This window comes from Zophobas morio, unplaced genomic scaffold (genome assembly GCF_036711695.1).
Source record: "Zophobas morio isolate AGI-343-1 ecotype UQ-CSIRO unplaced genomic scaffold, CSIRO_AGI_Zmor_V1 ptg000046l, whole genome shotgun sequence".
Lineage (NCBI taxonomy): Eukaryota > Metazoa > Arthropoda > Insecta > Coleoptera > Tenebrionidae > Zophobas > Zophobas morio.
The window spans coordinates 1,078,046-1,091,229 of NW_026972151.1; the positions used below are offsets into that span (position 1 = coordinate 1,078,046).

Consider the following 13,184-nt stretch of genomic DNA (forward strand, 5'->3'; position numbering starts at 1 on the left):
ATTTTTTAATTAAACATCATCAGCGTTTTGGAAAAAACACATTTAGGAAAAAAAAACCTGTTCTGGCTTTAACAAAACATCATAAACTTTCAATTTTAAATTCAGTCATAGAAAGTGAAATACGAAATTAGCGATCCACTTAAAGGGAATTTTTAATAATATACAAGATCTGATTAACAATTTCTCGGGTGGGAAATTTATTGGTTATAACATTATTTTTTTACACTCCGGTAATAAACTGTGTTGAATGGAAATTGCACCAATCAAAAACAATAGGCAGACAGAAGGTTTTGACTTATCGAAATAATTTAATTTTTTTTAAGAAATATTCTTTAATTTAGAGCATAACCTTTAATACAATCGACAAAAGATGACCCAAATTACATCCGGTAAAATTTTCAACTCTCAGCTAACATGGGGTATAAAATTTAACATGGGAATCCATGGTCACTTTTAAAAGATTGGTCGAAAGTTATTTCAACAGGACTTCCCTCGCCGCTTTTTCGAAAAATTAAAAAAATTGATTTTGCGAATATTTAATCGGTAAAACGAATACAAGAGTATGCTATTTTCTGAATTTTATTATAAACATTTTTGAGATGTCAGGATATCGATAGGGAGATTGGGCAAATTTTGGTTGGAGTTTTACCATCTACACGATATTCTTAATATACACATAAAATACAATCGGTCCGGTAGTTTTGGAGATTATTTGCCTAATAAAAATCTGAACAGACGGTACACAGACTAAGCCACGAGACCTAATTTTTCATACTCTATAGGCCATGAAATGTCGAGAAAACATAGCCAGTCGCCCCCCCATAGACTCGATTTCAATACTTTTTACTTCCCGAGCGTAAGCAAAGGAAGTATTGTAATCGAGTCCGTCGGCCGACTCTCTACTTTTACGTTTTCTCGATCTTTCATGACCCCTAGAAGACGAAGAAATAGGTCTCCCATTTCCGTCTGTCTGTCCGTCTGTCCGTCTGTCTGCCGTCCCGGATTTTTATTAGACAAATAATCTCCGAAAGTACTGGACCGATTGTTGTGAAATTTTGTAGTTATATTAGGAATATCATGTAGATGGTAAAACGCTAACCAAAATTTGTCTAATCATCCCCACCACTAATGCGATGACGTCACTTCAAAATTGTACATAGTAAATGGGTTGTAAATTGTATAAAATAACATAGTCCTAAACATGTAGTTGACGACTCCGAATTGAGTTTTTACCCGAAACGTCCAGATTTTTGGAAAAAAAATCAAAATTATAAAACAACATTTTGCAATTTAATTTTGAATCTGCTAATCCGAATGTTTTGGAATGTTGCAGATGTTTTAAGGCTATAAAGAGCATCATAAATCTTTAGTCAAAATATACTTGGTTATCCCCTCCAAAAACTTGATGACGTCAGCTCAAAAGTTTGCCGAATAAATCCTATCTAAAATGTACAAAATATGATGAGTCTGTGCTTGTGATATATCACTCCATTAATATTTTTTGGATTTGCATATACAGGGTGACTCAAAAAAATTAATGAATGCGTAAATGTATTTTACTGATTTACTCAGGAACTACAAAACCGAATGCTTGGAAATCTTAAAGATGTTTTAAAATTATCATAAGCATAGTAAATTTTTGATCAAAATGTATTTAGTCGTCCCCCCTAAAAAAGTTGATGACGTCACCACAAAATTTTGTTGAATAAATTCTATCTAAAATGTCCAAAATATGGTGAGTCTCTTCTTGTGATTTATAATTCCATTCAAATTTTTTCGATCTCCATATACAGGGTGACTCAAAAAAAATTAATAAATGCGTGAATTTATTTTATTGAGTTAATCAGGAACTACTAAACCGAATGCTTTGAAACCTTGCAGATGTTTTAAGGTTATAAAGAGCATAATAAATGTTTGGTCAAAATATATTTGCTTATCCCCTCCAAAAAATTGATGACGTCAGCTCGAAAGTTTGCCGAATAAATCCTATCTAACTGTACAAAATATGATGAGTCCGTACTTGTAATTTATCATTCCATTCATATTTTTTGGATTGGCATATACAGGGTGTCTCAAAAAAATTAATGAATGCGTAAATTTTTTTTATTGATTTACTGAGAAATCACAAAACCGTATGGTTTGAAATCTTGAAGATGTTTTAAAGTTATCATGAGCATGGTAAGTTTTTAATCAAAATATATTTGTTCATCCCCCCTAAAAAATTTATGACGTCACCACAAAATTTTGCTGAATAAATCCTATCTAAAATGTACAAGATATGATGAGTCTTTTCTTATGATTTATCATTCCATTCATATTTTTTGGATTTGCATATACAGGTGACCCAAAAAAATTAATGAATGCGTAAATGTATTTTATTGATTTAATCAGAAACTCCAGAACCGACTGTTTTTAAATCTTGCAAATGTTTTAAGGTTATAAAGAGCATAATAATTTTTTAGTCAAAATATATTTGGTTATCTTCTCCAAAAAACTGATGACGTCAGCTCAAAAGTTTGCCGAATAAATCCTATCTAGAATATACAAAATATGATGAGTCTGTACTTGTAATTTATCATTCCATTCATATTTTTTGAATTTGCGTATACTGGGTGACTCGAAAAAAATAATGAATGCGTAAATTTATTTTATTGGTTTACTCAGGAACTACAAAACCCAATGCTTTGAAATCTACTGCGAAAAAAAAACATAATAGACATGCAGTCGTCACGTTTCCGACAGCGAGGGAAGTACTGTCTAAACTCTTTAGACCAATTTTTTTGCTTAGGTTCAGGAAGTAAAAATAAAATTCGCAAAAATAAATTTTATAATTTTTTGAACATTTTGTATTTTATAGAACGTGTATTTCCACACTACCGAAAACACACAATATATTTGTCGACGCATTTTGCCAACCACGTTGGCATTATCTATGCATGTTTACAATCACTTCAAAACGTCAATATTTCAAAGTACATATTCAGTTTTGCAATTCTTGATTTAATCAATAAAATAAATTGACTCAGGCACCCCGTCTAAGCAAATCTAAAAAATATTAATGTAGCGATAAATCACAAATGTAGATTCATCATACTTTGCACATTTAAGATTTTTTCAGCAAAATTTTGGGGTGGCGTCGTCAATTTTTTTGGGGGGATGAACCTTTTGATCAAAAATTTACCATATTTATGATAACTTTAAAACATCTCCAAGATTTCAAAGCATTCAGTTTTGTAGTTCCTGATTAAATCAATAAAATAAATTTACGCATTCATTAATTTTTTTGAGTCACTTTGTATATGCAAATCCAAAAAATATGAATGGAATGATAAATCACAAGTACAGACTCATTATATTTTGTACATTTTAGATAGGATTTATTTAGCAAACTTTTGAGTTTACGTCATCAATTTTTTGGAGGGGATAAGTAAATATATTTTGATTAAAAATTTATCATGCTTACTTATCATGACTGTAAACCATCTGCAAGATTTCAGAGCGATCGGTTTGCAGATTCCAAATTAAATTGCAAAATGTTTTTTCATAATTTTGATTTTTTTTTCAAAAATCTGGACTCAATTCGGAGTCCTAAACTACATGTGTAGGACTATGTTATTTTATACAATTTAAATCCCGTTTACTATGTACAATTTTAAAGCGACGTGGGGATGATTAGATAAATTTTGGTTAGCGTTTTACCAACTACATGATATTCCTAATATAAATACAAAATTTCACAACAATGGGTCCAGTACTTTCGGAGATTATCTGTCTAATAAAAATCCGGCACGGTAGACAGACAGACAGACAGACAGACGGAAACGGGAGACGTATTTCTTCGTCCTCTACGGATCACGAAAGGTCCTTTGCTTACGTTCGGGAAGTAAAAAGATTCACTATATATGAGGAAACATCACAACTGAAATAAAGTTTTAGTAATATTTGCAGAATTTGGTAAATCGATTAAACTATTTTAGGGTAATTGTTGCCAAAATACAAGGACTAGGTGCGAAATCTGCCCTTTCCAAGTCTTCAGATAGTCATCATAATGTTTTCTACGACTTATTTACTTTGTGATATTTTACAGTTCAAAGTCTATTCTGCATACATACATAAATAGCAAATTAACTTTTTTATGTTAAATTCTGAATAACTAACTCCAATTCTACTAAATATTGTTATTATCGAAGTTCAGGTTGGATATTAAAAACAATTAATTAACAGCACAACACAACACAATAAATGTTTCAATTTGATCCAAATGATACACAACTTCTAGGAAAAAAAACTTGTCAGTTCTGTCACCTGTATTTGATATGATAAGTTTAAGCTTACGGAGCGTGGTGGTACTGGAACTCATCAAATTAATAACATTTTTAGCGTTTAACCATCCATACAATATTCCTAAAACACATAAAATTTTGCAACAATCACTCCAGTTTCGAAGACTTCGTGACTTCTTCGAGGTCTCCTTGAATTCATGCATTACGAAATTGGCACTCAATTAATAAGTCTACACATAGCAAGAACGGAATGTATTTATTTAATTGGTTTAGTGTACCATTTCTGAGGCTGAAGTGACTCAGAGTGTCTGAGAGGTGAATCTGTAGCTGACAACGTTCACAGAAAAATATTAACACAAACGGTAAAAGTTTATAACACAGCCAGTGCCAGTGACGAAATAATAACTATTTCGGCCGGATCTGGCTTCTTGCATTGTGCAAGAATCAGCCGGAACTGAGTAGACTCGCATAGAGGTGAAAAATACCAATTGTACTGGAAGAAGATAATCCCTCAAATATGCGTCAATAGCGACCAATTGAAAATCTTTGGAGTTTGTTGAGTGGAAAAATGTTCCAAAACGAAAAGACTTTTACTTGTTACGGCCATCTACTTTCTGAAACCAGTTTCCGATTTTTCTTTGTACGTGTATTTAAAAACACTCTGTAAATTGAAAAGGTTGGATTTTTGAAAATAATACCTTACAAAGATATGTATGTAGGTCTCTCTTTAAACTCTAGATACACAACTATATTTATGTTATACTTAGTAGTCGATAGAATTTGTACATATTCGCGTGCCTTACGCTCTCTTTTTTATTCGTTCCATAATCAATCAATTTAACATCTTCTATTGAAATGAGCAAAAACTGAAGTAGTAATATCTTGACGTTCCGTGTCGAATCACGTTATCTTTCAGTCAAGGTTTCCTTTATGTACGAAACATGTAAGTGTTACTTTAAGACGATATTTTTAATTTTCAGGGGTTGAGTTGAGTTTGAACAATGAAGAATGAGTTTTGTAAGAAACAGTCATAAATCTGATACGTATTTTTTATGAAAAATAAATAAATAAATGGTATTTTTGATAACATAGTATGTAGTTTAAACATTTCAAATGTAGCCATAAGATTGACTAGTAAATTGCGACCTAAAAGTTTAACTCAAACTCAACTCTCATACTTATATTATAGTACAAAGTTTATAAAACGACTTGATCATGAAAAAATGGTTTTAAAATTAAAACATCCTGCAGTTGCGTAATCACTAATTACCAAACTGTTGATAAACTGTTAGAATGTAGGTTGTGGTATTAAAAGATGTGTGGTCCTATCAGTTCTTAATTCACAAATCTCATGTAGTTGCTAAATACGTATATATTTTATCAAAAAGTACAATATACGGAACATCTGATCTTGAATTAAAGTTTTTATTTTGGTGCAACAAATGTCAACTACCTATGTATCAGTGACTATTGTACTTTATATATATAGTGTACTAAATACATCGAGGACGCGGGAAAACCACTACAGGCAAAAAACTATATTTCTCATCAAAGAATTCTTAATGACCTTATAATGTAGCTGTACCAATTGATAAAAGCTCAAAACAAAGCAAAAAAAAAGTTCTTTTACAAGGGTGCTTTTCCTGTAGTGTTTGTCTTTGCGTTTCGATGAACTCTAATCTTTGCTTTATTACTATTTGAAAAGATAAGCAGGTAACATTTTTCTATCAAATTATTTCTAACTATTCACCTCGTTACTATTAATTACCATCGTGAAATAACCACACACGGCTATACAAGAAATGAGGAAATCGGAGAAATTTTAAATACAAACAAAAATAATAAAAATTGCAAACGCTACGTGACGCACGTAGGCAACTCATTTCATGAATGAAAAAATTAAAACTTTCACCCGTCATCACCGACCATCCTCCTTTCATCTTCATCTTCTTCTTTCTTTCACTGACTCGTAGAAATTCTCTTCGGTCCACAAGGACTACCGTTATACTAAACCAAATCACGCTCCACTCATTCAATCGAATTAAAAGTCTATCTGTTACAAAACGATCGTCCAGTACTAATTTGGTCGCTTGGAAGAAATTCCGTTACGAAGAAATACTCTGTCACCGTTCCAATGGAGCGCAGCTGAAACTACATTTACACTTACTTATACACCGCAGGAAAATTAAGGCTCAGCAGTCTATCTGAAGAAATGTCAAGTTCAAGGCGAATGCTTGCAAAAGAAGACAAGAAGATGCTGCAATGGTGAAATGTGCATCTTTTGGCAAATAGTTGCCTTCTATACGATGCTTGTTTTGTTGAAATTTCGCGACAGGTTGTTTTTGGTTTCTGGAAAGTGCATAACGGTTAAATGTTTTTGTTGACGGTGTAGTCACTTTGTGGAATTTGGTGAGTTATCCAGAAATTTTACACGTTCTTGTGTCTGGTATGATATTTTTTTATTTTTAATAGATTTAGATTTGTGTTTTTACGAAATACTATTTGTATTAAACGAGATGCATTCATCAAACATATTATATATATTTATAAAACAATTTTCACTAGATCTAAGTGATATTTTAATGTGAGACAGTTTAACTCAATTTTTAAAATGTTTTTTTAAGATAATATTCCCAAAAGTGCCCTTAATTATAAATTATAGGTAAATTTTATAAAAAAAAATATTTTTTTTAGAACCGCTCAACTATTACCGTTGTTTTAAGTATTCGTTTAAATTAATATTCTACTCAGTATGTTCACTATTAAACAACTACCCGAAAAAAGTTACCTTTAAAAGTCACTAACCTGGGTTACGTAATGAACTTTGTTAGATTTTCGAACACTCCGAAATACATACAACCATCATCACTATATCCTAAATTTTTCGGACCGTTGCGTGCAACTGTCCCTTATCACTCAGGTAGTTTGCGCGCAACAGTCCCACGCCCGTTTAGGTGTACATATTTTGCAACTTTACGCAGTAAAAAGAATTCGAAAGTCTTAATCTAGATATTCTCTAGTTTGCTTACCAAAATCATTCCTGAATTTTAAAGTGTGACAGAATATGAGTATTGATATCTAGTGCGAATAAGTATTCTACAATAGCAAAAATGCTTTTGAAATTATCCAAACGCAGCTGTGACTAATTTTAATCCGCTGGGATGTATAACGAAAGAATTTGTCGTTCTACTTTTGATTTTATTTGCGTATGTTTATTAATACTGGAATATTATTTGTTCACAAATTATGGTACCAAAATTGTAAGGTGTAATGTTTTTACTACATAAATTTCGCTTTAGTACAAGCTCACCTAACTTACGGCATATTAATTTGGGGGCATAGCTCTGCAATACACAAATTGTTTCGACTTCAGCCAAGGGCGATCAGAATCATTGCAAATCTTGCATACCGGGATGACTGCAAATCGTATTTCAAAACACTAAACAAATTGACATTACCATCTCTATATATTTACCATAGCTTAAAATATATCCTCCTGGAAATAGTGTCTTTTCCCACATTAAGCTCCTTTCACGACTATCATACGCGATCAGCTGACCTGTCGATTGAATATTGGCGGATTTCCCGCTGTAGAAATGCTATTAATTATTATTGTATATTATTTTTTAACAAGCTGCCGTTAAGTTACCGACAACTATCATCTAAGGAAGCTCTAAGGAAAATAAAATCATTTTTAATGGCAAATGCATTTTATAGCATTAATGAATATTTAGAGTACAATTTCAGTTTGTAATTTATAGAAATATAAGTACCTTTTTGTATATTCTTTTTTTATGACGACTGTAACTTTTAGTTTAACACAATAAAACATTACTTACTTACTTACTTACTTACTTACTTACTTACTTACTTACTTACTTACTTACTTACTTACTTACTTACTTACTTACTTACTTACTTACTTACTTACTTACTTACTTACTTACTTACTTACTTACTTACTTACTTACTTACTTACTTACTTACTTACTTACTTACTTACTTACTTACTTACTTACTTACTTACTTACTTACTTACTTACTTACTTACTTACTTACTTACTTACTTACTTACTTACTTACTTACTTACTTACTTACTTACTTACTTACTTACTTACTTACTTACTTACTTACTTACTTACTTACTTACTTACTTACTTACTTACTTACTTACTTACTTACTTACTTACTTACTTACTTACTTACTTACTTACTTACTTACTTACTTACTAACTGCCCATTCACAATGGACATAAGACATAAGAACGAGCGCATAACATAATTTACGTTTTTGGTTTGTGTCTGGCTTATGCTTATCTACGTTCACAGTGGACGGACAGAGTGAACTCTGTAAGAATTGTTAAACTGCGCAAACGCAGAACGGTATAACTCCCGGCTAAACATAGAAACGGTTAACCTCAAACTGAGTTAAAAAAAATATCTAACCTAAAATTTCATACGATATTCGAACTTGACAACTCGCAGTACAGAACAGACTCGCCGTGTGAAGCTTTGATTATAATTTTTATAATATAATCAAAGGTGTGAAGTGCCAAGTGCCAACTGTCAAAGGGAATTCAATAGCGGCATTCAAAAGTCCCTAGATTTTAACATAATTTTGACATAATTCGTGCACAAAGTTGAACTTATTTCAACTTTGTGTACGCACACAAGGATTACATAAAACGTTCATAAGCATAAGAATTACGTTCGTCCACTGTGAACAGGGGTACGCGTTTTCCATAGTTTCAACTTTACGTATTTATGTAAGCTTTATGTACTTGTTATGCCTTATGTCCATTGTGAATGGGCAGTTACTTACTTACTTACTTACTTACTTACTTTTAATTACAATATTACACTTTTTTAACACACTCTGCAAATAATATATAACTCAAATGTAATCACTTAAGAGGATGAGCAACCCCAAGCAAACAAGCCCAAAAAATACTATTTGTCCTACCGTTCTCACAGCGATAATCTAATTTTGAAAACGCACTTGCCCTATTAAAAGATGGATGTACAAAATGAGCAGACTACATTTTTAAAATTTGAACCCTTTCTTCTAGATATTAGGGGTCAAAGTTTGATGAATTTCAACACGTGTTTGTAATGCCTTTTTTAAAGGAATTCAAAAATCCGGTCTGGTCATTCTGTAGAAGAAGGCTTTGTATATTTTAAGTTAAAATATCTTTTAGATATTCCCGGTAATTACTATAAGAGAGGTGCAGGACAAAACCAATATTTCGCAAATTTTCGATGTACAACGCAATGGGGTGCCTCCTTTACAGGGGCATGATGAAATTTTGTAGGTACCCATCTATTTGTATAGTCCCAGACAAAAATATATTATACCTAATTTTCCCAAAATTTAAATAATCTTATTATGTGGGAGAGCGTTGGCTCAAGGTCATTTAGAGTTGCTCATCCTCTTAAAAAGTAATTATTTATCAGTGTAATAATTTCACTTTCTTAATAAATAAATACAATTTTGATAAACAAACCTGGATTATAATTCTGGTCAAAATTGGCAAAATTTAAGCAAAAATCACGAACATAATTCGCCGTTACACAAACATGAACACACTGAACCACTTTTCCGTTGAGAAACAAATATAGATAGTGCCCACGTGCCACGATTCAGGTAAATCCACCCTGATTAAAATTCAACACCAACACCATTAATGTCGTTCCATAACATTCCACTAATATCATTCTTTCGTCGTACCGACACCGCATTAATATTCCGTCGTAGAAGTCTTGGGCAACAAAATTCACTATTTCTTTCTTTCTCCTCCCCATTAGTAGTACAATGGCCGTTAATCGGTTGTTCTTCAAATAATTAAAGGAAGGGCGATCGTAGAAAGTTAAATATAGGTTTAACTCAGTCCAGTCATCACCAGCACACAAGAATGACCTTACTTTTCGGTACGTTATACATTTTAGTATTTTACAGGAAACATGGAAGCTTTGACAGCTCCTATTCTTGGTCTAGGAGCTTCAGCTGCATCGAATTTGGCAGTGTTCATCCCTGCACTGGTAGCAGCGATTGCGTACTACCAGTACGACCTTTTGGATCCGGAAGCTCGGATCGCAGACACCAGCACCGATGAGTTGGAAACGTACGACTTCATAGTGGTTGGAGCAGGGTCTGCCGGTAAGATGGTACATAAGAATGAATATTTTCGGTAAAAAAAGTACTGTTTTTAGGTGCTGTGGTTGCAAACAGACTTAGCGAGGTAGAGCAATGGAAGGTCCTACTCCTGGAAGCAGGTGGCGACGAAATTGAAATTTCTGATGTTCCTTTAATGGCGGCGTATCTACAACTATCTCAAATCGACTGGAAGTATAAAAGCGAGCCTCAAGGTCAAGCTTGTTTAGCGATGAAGCACGGACGCTGCAACTGGCCTAGAGGAAAAGTCATGGGTGGTTCTTCAGTACTGAACTACATGTTGTATCTTCGAGGCAACAAGAAAGACTACGACTTGTGGGAATCACTTGGAAATCCCGGTTGGGGAAGCAAAGACGCACTTTACTACTTCAAGAAGAGTGAAGACAACCAGAATCCGTATTTATCACGTACTAATTACCATTCAACTGGAGGGTACTTGACGGTTTCAGAAGCACCTTATCACACACCACTTACTGCGTCTTTTGTGGAAGGTGGCCGTCAGCTAGGATACGAAAATAGAGACATTAACGGAGAGTACCAAGCAGGATTCATGGTAGCGCAAGGTACTGTTAGAAAAGGAGCGCGTTGTTCCACTGCCAAAGCTTTTCTCCGACCGATACGACTTCGTAAGAACTTGCACATAGCAATGCATTCGCAAGTAACGCGGATTCTCATCGATCCAACTTCCAAAGTAGCCTACGGGGTAGAGTTCATCCGGGATAAAAAGCTACACCGGATTCGTGCCACAAAAGAGGTAATACTATCTGCAGGGGCCGTAAATTCTCCCCAACTCCTCATGCTCTCAGGAGTCGGTCCTCGTGCCGAACTCGACAAACATAAAATTCCCTTAGTACAAGAACTGAACGTTGGAGAGAACTTACAAGATCATATAGGTCTAGGCGGATTGACATTTGTGATAAACCGCCCACATTCGATTCGACTGGACCGCATCTACTCCGTCAGTGCCTTGATGCAATACACGGTCTTCGGAGGCGGGCCTTTAACAGTTTTGGGCGGAGTCGAAGGCTTGGCTTTTGTTAATACGAAGTACGCGAATGCTTCTGATGATTTCCCTGATATTGAGCTCCACTTTATCTCAGGGTCTACTCATTCGGACGGCGGTACCCAATTGAGGAAAGCACATGGGTTGACTGACACGTTCTACGAGAAAGTGTTTGGGCCAATCGCAGATAAGGATGCTTGGAGTGTCATCCCCATGTTGCTTCGTCCGAAAAGTCGTGGTTTGATTAAACTGAGAAGCAAAAATCCTCTTGATTATCCTTTGATTTATCCAAACTACTTCAAGGATGATTTTGATATGAAGACTTTGATTGAAGGGGTTAAAATCGGGGTGGCTTTGAGTCAGACTAAGGCGTTCCAATATTATAAGAGTACTCTTCACAAATTTCCCGATTGTGAAGGATTTAAAGACTATTCGGATGAGTTTTATGAGTGTATGATTAGATTGTATACTGTAACTATATATCATCCTGTTGGTACTTGCAAGATGGGTCCGTACTGGGACCAGGAGGCGGTGGTTGACCCACAGTTGAGGGTTTATGGCATAAAAGGATTGAGGGTGATTGATGCCTCAATTATGCCTACAATAGTAAGTGGGAATACGAATGCCCCGGTTATTATGATAGCAGAAAAGGGAGCCGATTTGATTAAAGAGTTTTGGGTTAAAACGGCGAGGTATGGGCGGTGGGCGAGAACGAGAAAAATGTGACACGAAATATTCCTGTGAGATAGAAATTGTTCTTTAAGCAAGTGAATAAAAATTACCAGGTTGTGATATGTGTAGTTATATCATTAATTTTATATTAAATTATTTTCTGTTTTCAACATAATGTCAATAAATTTGATGCGACTAACAATATTCTCATGTTTTAATATTTTTGGGTTATCCTTTTTTTTTAGAAGTTGATGGAGTTGTTTAATAAATAAATTTTCAAATATTTGTAGTTAATTGTGGTTAGTTTAGTTTGTTAAAATAAAAACAAACCAAGACTCGCTCGAGAGCTATACAACGTAGGATATATAGTCTCCACAAACTTTCGTACGGTTGTAGTTTATAACACAACACATAAAACTGATTTTTAAGAATGGCATACAACCAGTGCAAAATTTATGATAAATACAAAACTAACAAAGTGAAACTGTGAAGTATTGTTTGTTCTACTATTATGATTAAACGAAAGGGAACAATGTGTGCATTCAGAAAAAGAGTTATTATTATACCTATAAGAAACATCCAGTAGGAATAATTCTCTAAAGTTTTCAAAATTGATGAAAGCAGAAGTATAATTATCGAGATGAAAACATTCCCATCTAAAATACTCGAATCAACAATGGATACTTTGTATAGAGTTTTTAGGAAAAAGTAGACGTCCGTTGTTTGTCATCCGTCGTCTGGCGACTACCGTGTGTAGTCTGTTGGTGATGTTATTAGCCCAAAACTACTGGATTGAATGCTGTGATGTTGTGAAATTTTATATGCCGTTGATGGAATCTCGGACTTATGCCCTGCTCTAGATCCTTTAATGCTTATAATTTGAAAACATCTTCAAGATTGCAAAGCATTCGGTTTTGATTAATTCAATAAAATAAATTCACGCATTCATTATTTTTTTTAAGTCACCCTGTATATGCAAATCCAAAAAAATATGAATGGAATGATGAATCACAAGTACAGACGTATCATATTTTCTACATTTTAGATAGGTTT

General features: G+C 33.8%; 2 protein-coding genes across 2 annotated transcripts in view; one reads left to right on the forward strand and one right to left on the reverse strand.

Moving 5' to 3' along the window:
- The window catches only part of Flo2 (Flotillin 2), a 227,164-nt gene that overhangs the window by 11,589 nt on the left and 202,391 nt on the right, over window positions 1–13,184 (reverse strand). The gene's annotated exons all lie outside the window — the stretch shown is intronic.
- LOC135142267 (glucose dehydrogenase [FAD, quinone]) lies at window positions 6,394–12,335 on the forward strand. Its single transcript, XM_064073952.1, has 3 exons — window positions 6,394–6,692; window positions 10,241–10,441; window positions 10,495–12,335. The coding sequence occupies exons 2-3, from the start codon at window positions 10,246–10,248 to the stop codon at window positions 12,183–12,185; spliced, it is 1,887 nt and encodes a 628-aa protein (XP_063930022.1). The 5' UTR covers window positions 6,394–6,692; window positions 10,241–10,245; the 3' UTR covers window positions 12,186–12,335.

Bases quoted from the DNA above. Each gene is read 5' to 3' on its own strand.
- LOC135142267 (XM_064073952.1), top strand. From the start codon at position 10,246: ATGGAAGCTTTGACAGCTCCTATTCTTGGTCTAGGAGCTTCAGCTGCA. The intron at 10,442-10,494 runs GTAAGATGGTAC...TACTGTTTTTAG, and splicing joins GGTTGGAGCAGGGTCTGCCG to GTGCTGTGGTTGCAAACAGA.